Source organism: Pristis pectinata, chromosome 33 (genome assembly GCF_009764475.1).
Source record: "Pristis pectinata isolate sPriPec2 chromosome 33, sPriPec2.1.pri, whole genome shotgun sequence".
Taxonomy (NCBI): Eukaryota; Metazoa; Chordata; class Chondrichthyes; order Rhinopristiformes; family Pristidae; genus Pristis; species Pristis pectinata.
This window is the reverse complement of record NC_067437.1, coordinates 13,495,646-13,513,727: the sequence shown is the minus strand read 5'-3', so window position 1 is coordinate 13,513,727 and position 18,082 is coordinate 13,495,646. Positions and strand designations below refer to the sequence as shown.

Below are 18,082 nucleotides of genomic sequence, written 5' to 3'. Positions count from 1 at the left end.
TCCTCTGTGCTTGCTGAGAAATTTTAAATCCAGTTTCTCTGACCATCCTTCCACCTCCACCCCCCCCCCCCCCAAAAAAAGTCTTCACATTTGTTCAATGTGTTAATGTACTGCAAACATAAAACTTTGAATCAGTTTGTTTTTAAAAAGAAAAGTATCTCTAACCAAATGTTTATCAAGCTAGTTTTAATGTGAAATTTTCTCTTGCCACAATCTGCATTTCTTTGCATAGCTGCTGTGCTGGGGTCAGCCCATGTTTGAATAGTGCCTTATGAACTCTTAAGGGTGGCTGGGGGGGAATAAAATACTTCAATTTATGTCATGCCTTTCATCTCCTTTCAGATGTCCCAAAGTGTTTTGCATCCATTGAGGTAATTTTGCCACGTGGTCACAATTGTAATTTAGAAAATATGGCAGCCAATTTGCACCCAGGAAACTCCATCAAACAGCAATAGGGTGGTAACCAAGTCAATTATGTCGAGTGATGGATGAGCATTGCCCCAGGCACCAGATGTAATTTTCCTGTTTTTTTAAACTTGTGTAATGGGATCTTTTAAGTCCACCTCAGAGCAGATGGCTCTTTCATACAAAATATGGGACTTGCATCATTCAGAGTTCAGCAATTCTACATTGGAAGAGGAGCCTAGGTTTTTGTTCTGATTGAGTGGAGTTTGAACCTGAGAATGCAACTGTCTGAGCCACACTTGATACCTATCTAAATTACAATGTCTCAGCACTTTTAAAATAAAATTAACGTTTACTTTGCTTGATGTGCTCCGGGACCTGAGGTCACAATCCACATCATGGGTCTCTGTTAACTCCATATTTTCAGATTTCAGTAGTTCACTTGGGTGCTGCCTTTTGTGTGATTTTTGGAGGGTGGCTAGGCAGGATATTATTGGCTCTTACTAACTAGATTAAAACATTGATTCCTTTTGCCAATCAATCTTGTAACTTTATTTCGATCGGAGTAGCATAATGGTTAGGGAATTTAGTTTTTTTTTCCCCCTGTTCAATTTCTCACTTATAGTAAATGATTCATAAGTGCCTTCCCTGGTTTTAATGGACAAATACCAGCTATTCTGAAAAATTAGTTTAGAGCACTTCCAAGCTGCCTTGCATTTAAGGCACTCTATTTAAATGCGGCCATTAATTAAGCCTCTGCTATCATTGATTGAAAGTATGTTTTGTTTCCCCTATATACTTGAAATAGCAATTCGCAATATTATTTGTCCTCATAACTTTCCAGTACATTTAATGTCCTTTCATTTTCTGTTTAATTATTTTGGGAAAATAGTAACATACATAGAACAGTACAGCACAGTGTGGGCCCTTCGGCCCACAATGTTGTGCTGACCTTTATAAACCTTATTCCCATTCAATCTCTCCCCCTCTCTACTTCACCTCCCATAACCCTCTATCTTTCTTTCATCCATGTGCCTATCTGATTAGTCTCTTAAATGACCCTGTTGCATCGGAACCTGCCCCTACCACCACTACCATTCCAGGCACCCACCATGCTCTACATCCTGTCTAAATCCCCTTGCAACCTACAACAACCACCTCCACTATATACTACACCACCGACCTTCGTGTCATCTGCAAACTTACAAACCCATCCTTCTACTTCCTCATCCAAATCATTTATAAAAATCACAGAGCAGGGGTCCCAGAACAGATTTCTGTGGAACACCACTAGTCACCGACCTATATAGGAAAAAAAACATCTCCCCTGAACTTTCCTCTACGCACCTTAAATGGGTGACCTCTAGTATTGGCCGATGCCACCTTGGGGAAAAGATGCTGTCTGTCCACTCTGTCTATGCTTCAAGCCTCTATCAAGTCTCCCCTCATCCTCTGTCGCTCCAAAGAGAAAAGCCCCAACTCGCTCAACGTCTCATAAGACATGCTCTCCAACCCAGGTAGCATCCTTGTAAATCTCCTCTGCACCCTATCAAAGCTTCTACGTCCTTCCTATAATGTGGTGACCAGAAATCAACACAATAGTCCAAGTGCGGTTTAACCAGAGTTTTATGGAGCTGCAACATTACCCCTCGGCTCTTGAACTCAATTCCCCGGCTAATGACGGCTAGCATACCATATGCCGCCTTAACTGTCCTATCCACTTGTGTGGCAACTTTGAGGGATCTATGTACTTGGACCCCAAGATCTCTCTGTTCCTTCACACTGCTAGGAATCCTACCATTAACCATGTACCCTGCCTTCAAAGTACTCCTTCCAAAATCTATCACTTCACACTTCTCTGGATTGAACTCCATCTGCCAGTTCTCCGCCCAGCTCTGCATCCTGCCTAACTCACCTTGCAACCTACGACAACCACCTCCACTATCTACTACACCACCAACCTTTGTGTCATCTGCAAACTTACAAACCCATCCTTCCACTTCCTCATCCAAATCGTTTATATAAAGAAAATCACAAAGAGCAGGGGTCCCAGGACAGATTTCTGGAACACCACTAGTCAGTGACCTCCAGGTTGAATACTGCAACCACCCTCTGCCTTCTGTGGGCAAGCCAATTTCGAATCCACACAGCCAATTTTCCATGGAGCTTAAATATGTCTATTTCTCCTTGCTTTTCTGAGCTCCTTGTGTTTATCAGTTCTTCATTAATTTCAGCAAAATCTTTCCTATCCCTGCATGATTTGTGGAGGAGTCAGTTACCCTCTTGGTTTCTTGCATTTATTCATATTTATTGATTTGATTAAGGTGATTCTTTGTATTGAATAACTTCCCTTGATTCATTTCCATTACCTCTTTCCCCTTGTCATTGAATTTAATTCTGAAATATATACTCCTGGCTGCTGACGTGATATTTCTAAATACATGTGGTCATGGGTTCTCCACTCCTTGCGAGTTGTCTGGTTCACTCAGCCATAAAGTACCAAGCTGAGTATGTTGCATGTGGCCTTCCTGCCACTGGATCATGTGTATTAGAATAACCAACCCGAAACCATTTGAGTTTTTTCCAAGTGTATGTTTAGTTACTTGAAGTCGACTACTCCTGGTGCTGTTTGCCCTCTCTATTTCCTAATGGAGCAAATTGTTGAGCGGATCCAGTTTTACATTCTGCTTGTATTACTTTCACAATCGTTTTATCGAGATGCTTGAAATATAAAAACTGGGTATTCAATCACTTGGATCATCAAGACCTCCATCTCAGTTCCACTTACTTATCTTCATGTACCTCAACACTAACAATAGCACAATAATTCTTTCATTTATCCTGTTGAATACTTTTGCCATTTCAAATTCAACAGCCCACACTTCAATAACATAAGCTGTTTATGCAACTTAACCTTAGAATTTAACTCTCAAGCTCTGAATCTGCATTGTCCTGCTGAGGAAACAATACCTTTTGAGAAGCACAACCAAAATCTAACTATTCCCAATGGGACTTGACCAGATCTTTGGAACTGAAGTGTTTTCCCTTGTTTTGTATCCTGGGCCTTTTTGATTAAAAGATATAAAAAGTAGTGATTTGTTTATTGAATTATAAACAGAGACCATTCAGCCCATTTGGTCACTACTGGCTTAAAAAATGGAGCCATTTATGTTTCTGCCACTTCCAGCCCTCTGTCTGCAGCCTTGGGTTATAGCTTCAAGCACTCAACCAGGTACCTTTTCAAATTTGATAGGACTTTCTTCTTCCATCAGCCTTTCAGTTTCTCCTGAACTCCCTGCCCTCATGACTTTACACATTGGGTAAAAAATATTTCTTTAAATATCCTCTAATCCTTCTACCAATGACCAAACTTGAGCCCCAATGGAGGGTTTCGACCTGGAACATTTGACAATTCTCTCCCCGCACAGATCCTGCTCAACCCACTGAGTTCTTCCAGCAGGTCGTTTGATGGAAGATTCCAGTATCTGCAGTCTCTGTCTCTAACTTAAATCCACGTCCCCTAGTTAATTCAAGAGATGGACCTTTATTAAATTCTGTGGATAATATTTTGGGTAACTTCTTGGATTTATTTGTACTAGGAATGTGGAACTTCCTCACACTGGTGCAGTTGAAGTGAGAGCACAAATGTGTTTAAGGGGGAAGGCAGATAAGAATGTATAGGAGTAAAGGATAGGTTAAAGTGAAGGGAGTCTCTTGATAAATTTTTAAATTAATTTAAAAAAAAATTTTATTTACAGTGTGGTAACAGGCTCTTCCGGCCCAACGAGTCCGCGCTGCCCATTCTTAAACCCAAATTAACCTACCCGTACGTCTTTGAAATGTGGGAGGAAACCGGAGCACCTGGAGGAAACCCATGCAGACGGAGAACGTACAAACTCCTTACAGACAGCGACGGGAATTGAACCCCGATCGCTGGCGCTGTAATAGCATCGTGCTAACCGCTACGCTACCGTGCCTTGATCAATACTGGCATTGATCATTTGGCTTGAATTTTCCTTTGCTGTGAATTTTGTATAATTCAGTGGAATTGGCCAGTGTTCTTCCTGGATGTGTAGAATATCTGCTTACCTGGATCTCTGTTGTAGTTTCTTAGAAATCCTTGATTCTGAAATCTGCTGCAACAAAACTAACTTTTGTGGCCTTCATACTCTGGGTATATATGCCTATGACAATAAATTTAAGCTTCAACTTGAATAATATACTGGAATGACACCTGGCTAGGCAATAAAAGTACCTGTTTTGATTTGGCAATCTTATTACATTTAGGTTTAAAACAAGCCTTGAAAGTGTGGTGTATATTGTTCTGAAAAGTGGATTGCTGCCTTCCATTTTATCATTGGGATCTCTCTGCCCCTTGCCTCAGGGTGGAGCAAAATGAGTCATTCTCTTGCTGAATGCAGTACTTTGTTCATGATCTTTGTAAGTGCTTTTCTTGAACAGATCTAGGTGGTGCCTGTAGGTCTGCAAGACTATTACTTTGCAGTGGTGCAGCCATTTAGAGTGGAAATATTTTCCAGCAGCAATCTAACTTGTAATTGTTTGCACCATAGACTTGGCTTCTTGGGGTAAGTTTCATTTACAACAACCCGGCTGTGTATTTAAAAATAAAGGACCTTTGGTGAAGCACTTTTGGGCATCTTTATGCTTTGTGGTGTGCAGATTGTGTGTGTGTGTGTGTGTGTGTGTGTGTGTACCAATATGTTTGAAAAGGAATGTCCACAGGAAGCTGACAAAATATGCAAACGGTGAATGATCAACCAGGAAATGGGTTATCAAAAGATTGATTAAAGAGGTAGACTTTGAAGATTTTTTGAAAAGGATGCGGTTTGATGGGCTCCATTGTATGGTTAGGCTCTGAGTGCTGCCTTAAGCCAAAAGAAAATAAATTGTCAAGGGCTATTAGCCATGTAATTTTAATCTCTCATCTGAAAATGAGTTGTTTGAAGTTGCAAACAGTTTTACAGGGGGGCTCTGCTGTTATTTAGATTTGCATCAGTTGTCACCTAAGGCAGTCCCTTGTCAAGGATGATTTGCTGCCACTCCCATTTTTGTGTGTTCTAATGTGAAATGCCCAGGATTTACCACAGGCAGGCAGGAGATTCCCAACACATTGCTTGGGAGGTTCTGTGCTCTTGTGTTTTCGCTCATCCTCATTGTGCTGTCATTGAAGAGACTTCAGATGCTCAGTGCCTGCCCAAATGGTGCTCCTCCATCCCTATAATGTCACATTTGCTTTATGGAGCCTTTGAGAACATCCTTGAAACATATTTCCTGTCCTTGTGGAAATGTCTTACTGTTATGGAGCTTAGAGTCCTGACACCAGATGGTATGTCCTACCCATCAGAGTTATTTGAATCTAATTAGAGCCACGATGCTGGGCACATTGGCTAGGGAGCAGGCACTGCCTGGTTCCCCACTCCAGTGGACCTGGAGGACTTTATGGAGATACCAGTGGTGTTCTCCAGTGCTTTGAGGTGGCTGCTGCAGGTGGTCCACACCTCTGCAGTGTACAGAAGAGTGGGGGCTATTGCTATCCTGAAGACCACAAGCTTGGTGGTGAGCTTGAGTTCATAATGTTCAAAAACTGCTGGTATACATGGAGGTAGTGGTGAATTTGGTTATGGATGCCCATCTTTGCTGTGAGATTGATCCTGAGACAAAGAAAGTGATCCATGTTTTCCAGGGCCTTGTCATGGAAGGTTGCCAGAGATTCATGTTACTAATGGCTGCAATGAAAATAATTTTCCAAGTTGAAAATTAATTATAGCCTGTTTTTATTCTTTTGATCATTCATTAGGAAATAGTATAGTGGTCCGAATGTGTTCATATTTTTTTAATCAATTCCCTCTCCACCTTCTGTTTTCATTGTTACAGGTTAATATTCAAGCCAAAGTGGATTTGCCGAATGAAGTGAGCCTTCCCCTCGCCGTCTCTGGTAATGGGTCAGACGGTGGTGGGGTTGGCGATAGTGAAGAGGATGGATCAGCTCCGAGTCCACAGAGTGAAGCGGTCGTAAATGAACTGCAAGAGCTCACGCTGCAGTCAAGCAACGGCTTTTCGCCTTTGAGCAAGAGGAAAAATGGTTAGCATCTCCCAAGTGCATATCACCTAGTAGTGGCTTGTGTTGTGACAGACTGTTTGTGATCTTGTCCACATCCAGTACCTAAACGTGTGGTTCTCAGGGGGCCCACTGAAAAGCTACCGGGAGAGATGAGAACAAGATCAAGCCCAGCTGTGAAGTCTTGTGTAGTTGAATATCTTGCCATCATTTGCTGCATAAAGGAAGGATGATCATGTTGTTGTGTGTGATCATCCAGAAGAATACTAATATTGTATTGTGACCATGTACAGGAGAAGGTGCATCATGGTTTAATTGCAGCTGTTTACTAGTGCTGAGTCAGAAGGTTTGCTGAATATATTTGAGTTAGACATTGATCAATTTTTGAGTATTGACAAATGGAGTTAGTGCAGAAAAGCATCACAGGGGCACAAAAAACTAGCATCCATGGTTGAATTGAAGGGTGGTGGAGCAGCATAGGGTTGAATAGTTTCCTCCTTCCATTTATGTTCAATTCTAGTTATACTGTGGCCGTCACTCCACTAGAAGAATGCTACACTGTCAGATATGTTGTCTTTCGGGTGAGATGTTAAACTGAGAATCACTTGGGTGAATGTAAGACGAGTCTCATGGCACCACTTTGAAGGAACATCAAGGGAATTTCTCTGGTATTATGAGCCAATGTTTATCCCCCAGCAAACATCACTAGAGCATTTGTACCTTTTGTTGTTCGTCAGAGTTTTCAGTACACGAGTGGGCTGATGTTTCCCACATCACAACTCTGCTTCAAAGACGTTTCAATAACTGAAAATTGTCTTGTGACATCCTGGTTAGAGGTCTGCTGGGTGTAAAAATCAAAATCCAGCCCAGCTCTGACCTGACCTGACCATGTCCAGTCTGAATTAATCACTTTTCTATATCTGACCCAATCGTCATCCTAAGAATAATCATCTTTGATAGAGTATTCATAGTATGCACAGTACAGTCCACTTGAATCTCTTACCTTTCCTCATCTAGAACTATCATTGTTTACCCCTTCTATTCCCTTCTCTCTCACGTGCTTGTCCAGCCTTCCCTTGCGAGTAGCTACCTTTTGCTTCAACCCTCCCTTGAGTGTGAATTACATATTCCTTTACTCATTGGATCACAAAGTTTCCTGTGAGTTCCCTACTAGACTTGGTATTCATCTGGTACTGATGGCCTCTAGTTATGATTTTCTTCAAGGTGGAAACATTTTATCTCTGTCACAACCTTTTGTAACTTTAAAGACTCTCTCAACTTCTCAAAAAAGAAATCCAGTCTGCTTATACTTTGCTAGTATGAAAAACCCTCACATTTCTAGTCCAATCTTTGTAAACAACCTCTCCAGAACCTCTTGTCTTTACAATATGGTGCCTAGAACTATAAGCCACTCTGAATGTGGTCTAACCAAAGCCTGACACAGGGTTAACGTTACTGCCCAACTTCATTTCTAAACCTTTCGAAATAAACCCTTGTTCTTGTCTAGCTTTTTTTTAATGGCCTTTATAACCTGTAGCACAACTTTTAATGATTGGCATGTTTGTGTTGTGTAATCCCTTTGTTCCTTCTCACTGCCTAGGCAGTGATGTGAAATAAGTCATCCTGACCTGGATAAACTGATCCAATCTGGCATGATCCGACCCTAATGTATCGAGGGCTCCCACTGAGGCTCTACTCGTGGCATTTTAAAAGGCAACTTAGGGGGTTGTAAGGTAGCACAAACAAATGCCACAATAATAAATAATGTGAATTTTTCTCTGCACCAGGTTATAGGATGCAGTTTATTGAGTAGATCATGAGTATCAGGTTCTTGGGTGGTTGTTTCATTGCTTTCTGCTGAATTGGTACCCTTGTTCCAAATTTTTTTTTACATGTTGTTGCTTATAATCTGCAAAATGCAGATCAAGTTATTTCTTGTGTTGCTGTCTGATTTCAAATGTGAAAACAAGTAAAATGCAGCATTTTATTTTCCTGGCAATGTTGTGTGACCAATACAAGAGGTAGACTTCCTTCACTTTGTATGTGCAATTTAGAAAAAGCCGCCTCAGTTAAGATGCATAAAATGACCATCTTTTCTGGACATTGGCATAAAAATGTGATTGTGAAGCATCATTTATTTTGGGGCACAACTGAAGATGAGCTTTACCCAGAATGAAACTTGATGACTATTTCCTTCATGCCTGTCACTTCCCATCACTGAAGAAATTTAACCTGTGCAAATTGCATGTGTGCATCTAAAATGATTTCAATTATTTCCGTGTCAGATACCCAGAAAATGACACTTAGAATGTTGCTGGGAAAGTTGTCCACATTGTCCTGGGAGCAAATGGGACAATTGTTCTTGTTGGTCTACGGTAGATTGGAACCCAACTAAGATAATATGCATTGTCCCCGACTCTGATTGTCCCCAATGTGATCATCAAGTTGGCCATAATGGTAGAAAGTATACCTATCGTTTGGATGTCGGTGTTTTGGCTACTCTGCCACCTAACATAATCTGACTTATCCTGACGTTTTTCTTTGGGATATCATTATGATTGACAAGGTGAACATTTATTGCCCATTCTGAGTGGTTTGCTAAATCCACCTTGGTTAAGTGTCAATCACACGGGTATTGGTTTATTATTGTCACTTGTACCGAGGTACAGTGGAAAAACTTGTCTTACAAACCAATCTTACAGGTCAATTCATTACACAGTGTAGTTATATCAAGTTAGTACAGAGCACATTGATGTAGTACAGGTTAAAAAAAACAATAGAAGTACAGAGTAAAGTCACAGCTACACAGAAAGTGCAGTGCAATAAGGTGCAAGGTCACAACAAGGTAGATCGTGAGGTCATAGGTCATAGTCCATCTCATTGTATAAAGGAACTGTTCAATAGTCTTATCACTGTGGGGTAGAAGCTGTCCTTAAGTCTGGTGGTATGTGCCCTCAGGCTCCTGTATCTTCTACCCGATGGAAGAGGAGAGAAGAGAGAATGTCCCGGGGTGGGTGGGGTCTTTGATTATGCTGGCTGCTAGACCAAGACAATGAGAGGTAAAGACAGAGTCCAAGGAGGGGAGACTGGTGTCCGTAATGCGCTGGGCTGTGTCCACAACTCTCTGCAGCTTCTTGCGGTCTTGGGCAGAGCAGTTGCCGTATCAAGCCGTGATACATCCTAATAGGATGCTTTCTATGGTGCATCAGTAAAAGTTGATGAGTGTCAAAGGGGACAAACCAAATTTCTTTAGCCTCCTGAGGAAGTAGAAGTGCTGGTGAGCTCTCTTGGCCATGGCATCCACGTGGTTTGTCCAGGACAGGTTGTTGGTGATGTTCACTCCCAGGAACTTGAAGCTGTCAACCCTCTCAACCTCAGCACCAGTGATGTAGACAGGTGTATGTACTCTGCTCCCTTTCCTGAAGTCAATGACTAACAGACCTGATCAGGTAAAGGCAATATTCATGTTTTAAACAATCCCTTGTTCCTATTAACTGCCTTTTTCATTCCAAATTAATTTAATTATTTGTCCCCAGCTGCCAATACAGAATTTAAAATAATGACTCCAGATCAATGGTTGAGTATTTAGCCAAGAGTTCAGCATATCTCCAATATGCTGTTGAGGTGTATTTTATCTTTAATCCAGCACAACCACTATAATCTGATTTATTGGATTTTGACTCAGTGTTTCAAGTGCATCTCGCTCCCTTATGTCCCTGATGAACCTGCTGTAGAGTGTACTTAGTGATGACAGCAATGTCACTCACTTGACCTGAAGTGTTCTGGCACCACCTGGTCTCAGTGAAGTGCCTCATAAACTAGGTCCATTTTTCCCATTCAACCTGACCTAAATTATGCTAAATATCAAGTTTGGAAGAAGTGTATGCAGCTCCCTTTGGCCAACCAGCACGAAAACCACATCACTATAAGTTCTGATTGCAGCTAAGCGGTCTCAGAGTCATAAAGCCATTTCAACATAGAAACGGGCCCTTCAGCCCACCACTTTAATGCTGACCATTAAATCCTGTCTATACTAATCCCATTTCCCAGCACTTCGTGCTTTGACGATTCAAGGCTAGTTAAATGTTGTGAGTGTGTCTGCCTCCAGCACCACCTCAGGCAGTGCATTCCAGATTACAACAACCCTCTGGGTGGGAAAAAATTCTTCTTCTGATCTCCTCTACAACTCATTTGAAACCTTTGCTTTTTTTTTAAGTTTATTATCACTGACCTATGTTGTGAAATATGTTGTTTTGCCTCAGCAGGATAGTGAAAGACAAAAATTACGTTAGTTACAAACAATAAATAGTGCAAAAGAGGAATAACAAAGTAGTGTTCAAAGGTTCATGGATCGTTCGGAAATCTGATGGCAGAGGGGAAGAAGCTGTTCCTAAAATGTTCAGTGTTGGTCTTCAGACTCCTGTACCACCACCTCCAATTGCAGTAATGAGAAGAGGGCATGTCCCAGATAGTGAGGGTCCTTAGTGATGGATGCTGCCTTCTTGAGGCACTACCTCTTGAAGATGTCCTCAATGGTGGGAAGGGTTGTGCCCATGATGGAGCTGGCTGAGTCTACACCCTCTGCAGCCCCTTTCGATCCTGCATATTGGAGCCTCCATACCAGGCAGTGATGCAACCTGTCAGAATGCTCTCCACCATACATGTATAGAAATTTTGCAAGAGTGTTTGATGATATACCAAATCTCCTCAAACTCCCAATGAGGTACAGCCACTGGCGTGCTGCCTTCATTGATTGTATCAATGTGTTGGGCCCAGGATAGATCCTCTAAGATGTTGATGTCCAGGAACTTCAAGCTGCTGACCCTTTCTACCACTGACCCCTCAATGAAGACTGTCATCTCTCTAGCTGGAAATATTTTAAGGACATTCCCTTCCTGAGAGAGATCACTGCCACTATTAAGTGTGTAATTGTTAATGTAGATTTTGAATCAAGTTCAAGTTACTTTATTGTCATTCATCCATGCTATAAAAACACATGGCGGAACGAAATGTTGTTTTCCCCCGGACTCTCACAACAGAGAACATACAATGAACACAAACAAAAAACAAAAAAAAATTGTGCAAGTACAAATAGTGCAAAAAACAGTATATACAGAATACAAAATGAGTGCAGGGTTAGTGCAAAACAGAGTTGGATGAAGAGAAATACAAGCTCAGTATGTTGTACTAATTGTGTAAACACGTTCAGCAGCAGCCAAAGTTCTTATACGGCGTTGTGCAAACCAGAGCTTTTGACGTGGCATTTGTCTACCAGGGTATTCAGGAGCCTGACAGCCTGAGGGGGGGGGGGGGGGGGGAACTGTTGTGTAATCTAGTACTTCTGGCCCGGATACTCCAGTACCACTTGCCAGACAGCAGTGGGACAAAGTGGCACCAGTTTTCATAAAGGGTTTGTAAAGTTACCTCTCCCAATTTTAGAAGCCCAGGTGGTTCACTTAGGAAGCATTGATTTATTTAAATTGGAAGGTATGGGCCCATATTGTAGTTACTGAGGTTGATGGGAGTAACCTGGGCACTTTATGCATTTGGAAATAATTCCAGACCTGGGCTTGACTGTATGTGGAGGGAAAGACTAGAGGAAAAGCTCCACAGTTTTAAACACCTGCAAAGGAATATCTGAGAGTAGAAGACAAAAAGATGCTTTATTTCATCACTTCAGAAAGGAAGTTGGTGCATTCAGTTTTTTCTCTTTTTTAAAAAAAAGCAAACTGAAGGGGTTAACGTTCTTTGTGGAAGAAAGCGAGTGATTGTCCTCGCAGGATAAAGTTCATAGCGCAGTGAAAGTTTTGTGTATTCAAGGCTGTTCTCGTTGTAAGGGTGAGCTCATGCATGTTGGCTGCACCTAAATATTAATGGGACGGGTCCACATCAGAACATGCCTGTACACTCAGTTGTGTCCAGTGATAAGTCTGTGCAAAAAGACTGAGTGGTGAAGCTGCTGTGGACCAAGACAAAGTACTACGAGCCACTGGATAGGAATGGCATTGTTTGGAACAAGAAATCTGATGCTCATAATCCACTATGTATAGTGCAGGTAAAGCAGCATATGACTGGGTAGGGTTGTGTGGAATTTGGTTCAAGTTGCTGTTCACTGCTGGACAGCTTGAATTGCTGTGGAGTGGCCTAACACTGTTCTTGTCCCAGTTAACTGAGGGAGGTTGATTTCCAGAGAGAATCGAGCCCTGGGGATAGAGTACTGTAGGTTAACCTTTATTTTGCAATCCTGCTTGGATGGCCAATTTACTGATAATTTGAACACGTTCTTTTGCTTTTTTTTTCACTTGTCTCTTAGCATGACAAATATGGGCCACGCCGTTCTTGGTGCCGTTTATGGACTGTTTGAATTTTTCATATTTCCCCTTGACCCCCTCCAAACACTCCCACCTACTTGGGAGTTTTGATAAAATGTCAGGACTCCAATGGCTCGGGCTTAATGTGGTGTTTTATTCTGTTAGAAGATCAGCAGCTGATGCCTCTACACTTTGGACTCTGAACGTTGGGAGTCAAATCTGAGGCATATACACCACTGCAGTTCATTAACTTGCTAAGCTAGTTAAGCACTTCATGGGTTTGAAATGGCGAAGGCCCCTGATTAAGATCAATTGTATGAAAAATCAATGGGCTTATCTGGCAGGGAATGCTCTAAACTTTTTGTTTTGCCTCTTTCTCTTTTCCCCTCAACTCTTAAATGTGGCCTTTTGAGTGGGGTGCGTATCTGGGGAAATTTATATTGTTATACAATGAGATTTTATTGGTATACCAATCCATAATTGCTGTTTAGCAAATTCTATAATCCCAAAAATCTAATTTTGTGAGTTGTAATTTTACCTACAAATATTTTAAAAGTTCAGCAGATTTTCCAGTTTCATTGTGTTAGTACATTAATCTTGTAAGTTCCAAACTTTTAGTACTCAAAATATTAGCCAAAAAAAGCTTTTTTTTCCCCCTCTCTCGATTTATGTAAATTCTTGATTAGTTGTCCAGCTCATTCAATGCTATTGTGGCTGCTGGATGCCAGGGATATCCTTGCACTACTGCCTATAGTTAACCTCTGTGAAGGGGGAATCAACACCACAGACTGTTAAATGTTGCCATCGTCACCTCCCCTCCAGAGATGTTTTTGGAACTGCTGGTATTTATCAACAAAATCCAGGCAAAATGTGTGGTTCTGTTTACAGGTGATCCTTGCTGGCAAACTTGCATCAGCTTTGGATTTCAAAGTCCTGATACAACTGGGGACAAATCTTGGTTTTGAGGGGAGCCAACTGATGAATTAAGCACTTATAATGCAACAATTTGAACTTTCATCTTGTTTACGTACTGTGAAATTTTTTTTGTGTGTGGGGGGGTTTTTTCCAGGAAAAGGAGATAAATTAGTTATCTGGTTTTCCCTGTCATTTTATCCATTCTTGCTCTTTTACTTATTTATCCATTCAGTCACTTGATGACAAGGGGAGCATCTATAGTCCATCCCTAATTTCCTTGACCCTGGTGCTTTACTATTTTGGAAGAGAGTTGACCACATTGATAGGTTTGGAGTCACATATAGGCCAGATCAAGCAGAGACAGCAGCTTTCCTTCTCTGGGACATTTATTATTTTTAATAACAATCTGATAATTTCATGGTCAACATAGTTTTTAAATTCTGGGATTAATTACTTGAAGTTAAATTCCCCAACTGCCATGATGGGATTAGAAATAGTCCATGAATTAATGAACCTGTGGTTACTACTGCAGACTGTGCCCCCGATTCTCTGACATCGATGAAATGAGCACGGAGGCAAATGATCAGACTTCACTAACCCACCTCTAGAATTGGCTTTCAGGCAAATGAAGGATTTTTTTTAAACTCTGATGCAGCAGATATCCCGTGTAGCTTTGGTCTTTTGCCAGTTCCCTGGAACTGTGGTGTTTCAGCTGAGAGGCATCTAACTTCTACTTAATTGCTTTGCTGTGCAGTTCCTGAAATCATCCCCAGCTGCAGCTCACTAACTTCCAATATTGAACAGTGCCATCAACACTGGTGTATTTTGGCCTCTTGCCATGTGCATGACTGTCACTGCCGCACCCTCTGGGCCTTGAACTCCGGATTTCTGTCATGTCCTCCAGCTCTGTACTTCACTCCCTGATTAAGTCACACCTTAAAACCTGGCTCTAAGCAAGGTTTTCATTACTTTTCAAAATATCTCTTTTCAGGGTTTGCACATTTTTGTCTGCTTTGTTCACTAGTGAAAGACGGTGGGATATTATATTACATATTGCAAGCTGTACCCAATGCATTTTCCTACAAAAGAGGAGCGTGTGTACGCAGGGGTACCAGAGCTTGTGCACAGCAATGAAACGGTAACATTCCACAGAATCCGAGACTCCCAATTTTTATGTTTATCATTTTAAGGAATTAAGCAAAGTTGCCTCTTCTCCAGAGGTTAAATTCTTGATGTGTTCTGCTAAAGGACTCCATTAAATCCGTTTTAGGACAACACGTATTTGACCTCTCATGAATGATTCCACATTAATCGCACTGTATTAATAAAGGGCTGTAGGCAGACGTTTTGCAAGTTGGTTAGATATATTTTTATGCAAACTAGGTTTATGATCAATCTTGTGTCAGTACTTAATGCCCCTGCAACTTGATGTAATTGAATTGCTTTTTGGATCCAGAGGGGCAGCAATTATCCAGTATTTATTCTTGAAAAGTTTCTGCAGCCTTCTGTTGCTCCTCACTCCAGAGAAAAACTGGATATATACATATGTCATGATATGTCTAGACAGCATCAACTTTGAAATAAGACATGCTTGATTATAAATGTGCATTCCTTTTGAAGTTCTATTTGATGGAATATAATCCTGGTTTAGTGGTGTGAACAATGAGTTGTGTGTGATCACTGCCTCCCCCTATTTGCACCTGTCTGCAGTAGCAACTTGGTCCCTGATTGGGGAGCCTCTGGAGTTCAGGGCCTCCCTGCCCCAGGGATGCTTTGACAGCTAACTGAGCTGGAGTCCCAACTCGCAGGGTATCAAAAACTCAAAATATTTTGAACATTTGACTGTTGCTAACATTACAGAAACATTGTGAAGATATTCAAAAACAATGAAAGAGTTATTACTTTAATTGCTACAAATTTAAAAATAATTAAACACAAAATTCTAGAAAGCACTTAGAATTAAAGAAATTAACCAAATTAATTCAAAAGCTCTAATCTGAAACTTCCTGGCCTCTTAAAATGCAATTTCTGCTGCTGCACCAGTCAAGCTGAATTTAACTTCACTGCCCAGATTTTGCAGCATTAAATCCAGGACATTGCACAAAGTTGTCTTTGATTGGCGAGGCGCTTTGGTCCACGAGTCTGATGTCACAACTGGCTGAGATGATAACACTGTGGCCCTTTCGTAGATTGGTGTTTTCCCAGTGGCATGCGTAACCCTTGGAAGTGATTCAGGTTATTAACCTGGCTCTCCCAACAAGACTTGTGCATGGCTGTTAGCCAATGAGCAGGAGACCAGATTTTTGGTTTACCATTTCTCCTCTTGCCCCACAGTTGGAATTCAATTCTGAGCAAAGGGTTTGATTTAAAGAGTGCATTTCACTTTTTCAGAATGTTCCACTGCAAACAATGGATTGCATTAAAAGGATTGTTCACTGTTGCACAAGCAAAACTCTGCAAATATGATAAATGGCCACTTAATTTGTGTTCTTTTAGTGTGTGGTCAGGATGGTAAATAGGCCACATAGCTTTAGTGGAGTCTTATTGCATCCATGAGAAAAGTTGGATGCGTTCTTCGTTTAATATCTCGCCCAAACGTGGTAGTAGTTTCTCCTACGTTATATTCTGTGCTGTGCCCCCAATTTTATTGACAGCTCCAGAGATATTGGTAAGACTTGATTATTTGGTGCAACACAAGGTTTTTCTTAGATTCATCCTGAACAGTTGCACAACATGGAACTCTGGTGTGGGGCAGTTCCCAGGGGGGTGGGAGCCACTATCAGCTGCTGCTGGAGACCCCCACTCTGGTCTGTCTGAAACTCGCCGGTGTTCCAGAGCAAGGTGTTGCCCATGACAAAGGGCTGCAAATAGGCACGCTCCAAGCACCAGGACTACGTGTTGAGTAACTTACTGAAGCTGGATGCAGCCACTGCGAGGGCTTTTTGGGGCAGGGCCAAAGTTTAGGGAGAAGTTTACTTAAGGGTTGTAACTAAATGATAACTAAAGTCATGGAATTGGAGTTACATGTGATGGAACTGTTTACTGGCATGTTCTACATTGTATGTATTTGAAATTGTATGAATAAATCATATTTTTGAAGGTTTAAAGAAGTTCTCTAAATGACACAGGAGTTTACACTTGCCTTTGTTTTTCGTTGGATAAGCAAGGAGATGTAGGTTGCCTTGAGGGAATGCGTGATGCAACATGATAAATTTGCAAACAACCTTGGAATAGTGAAGCCTATCTTCACACCTATAGCCTCCAGGTAGTTCCCAGTCTGAGCTTTGAGACTGCATAGTGCAGGGCAGAGGGTGCTCCCCTGCAGAAGGGGTAATCCCTATCTGACCCACTCCACTACCTAGGTTGTCAGCATTGGCAGACAGAACTGGAATCCGTGTATTTTATATGATACACAGCCAGACTAAAGTTGGGGACAATCAAATGTTTTCATTTAAGTAAATATTGGTAATGCAAGTGTTTATGTTGATGGCATTGCCATTTGACTGCTGCTATGTGATGTCCTTAGTTCTTGAGTTAGTAAAACATTTGGCTGTTTCTTTAGTACTTGCATTCATTATTTTTGGCTGAAATCTGGAAATTATTTGCGATTGTGCTTGGCAAAGCATGAAGCAGCTTGTGCTTCACTGTAGAATGTTGTGCATTGGTTACCAGTGAAGTTCCATTACAATGTCTGTGATGCTACATTGTTTATTCAATTCTGTCCCCAAAAGCATTATACTGACTGTCCATCCTCCTGGTCTCAAAGCAGGAGTTTTGCTTTGTGGGGGTGGGGTAGTAGTGCTGATGGACTTTTCTGAGCTGTGAGATAGATTGACTCTTTATTTTTCTTCCCCAAAGAGCACTCCTCTGAAACTGGACCTCAGATGGAAGGGCAGGCGCACGAGGGGCGGACTTCTCCACGCCTTAGACGCCAGTGCCATTCCACATTCAGCCAACAGGAGGAGCGGTTGCTGCAAGGTGAGATGCACCAGTGTGTTTGTGGTGGAGTGGGGAGGGGGTGGTGGTTGGCTGCTGGGCTGGGGTGTTGAAAAGAGGTCACTTTTGGTACAGTGACCCAGATCATATTTTGGCTTTTGCCAAAAATCTTGTTTTAGCACAGGTCAGTGCCTGCAGTTGACTGAATATACTCGAAGCTTCACTAATGATATAATTGCTTGTTTGAGGTGCATCATCTGAGACGGTGCTTGCACTTACTGCTTTCATATTTTATTCTGATAGATTCTTGTGTCACAGGTTCCCATATCAACAAGTTACCTACTGCTTTACTGTGGTTTGGGTTTTACCTTATGGAGGTTTCCGAAAATCCAGAAAGAAAACAAAATGCTGGGAATGTTTATTGCTCGGTAGCATC

At 41.6% G+C, this 18,082-nt stretch overlaps 1 protein-coding gene across 3 annotated transcripts in view; it reads left to right on the top strand.

Moving 5' to 3' along the window:
• The window catches only part of LOC127585475 (myocardin-related transcription factor A-like), a 165,839-nt gene that overhangs the window by 51,895 nt on the left and 95,862 nt on the right, over positions 1-18,082 (top strand). For 2 of the 3 annotated variants that reach the window (XM_052042952.1, XM_052042953.1), the window contains exons 4-5: positions 6,301-6,508; positions 17,569-17,688. In XM_052042952.1, the coding sequence (XP_051898912.1) occupies positions 17,595-17,688 (94 nt within the window). In that variant the 5' untranslated portion in view covers positions 6,301-6,508; positions 17,569-17,594. Of the gene's footprint in view, positions 1-6,300; positions 6,509-12,374; positions 12,540-17,568; positions 17,689-18,082 lie in introns of those variants that run through there. The other variant, XM_052042950.1, reaches the window with a different exon arrangement.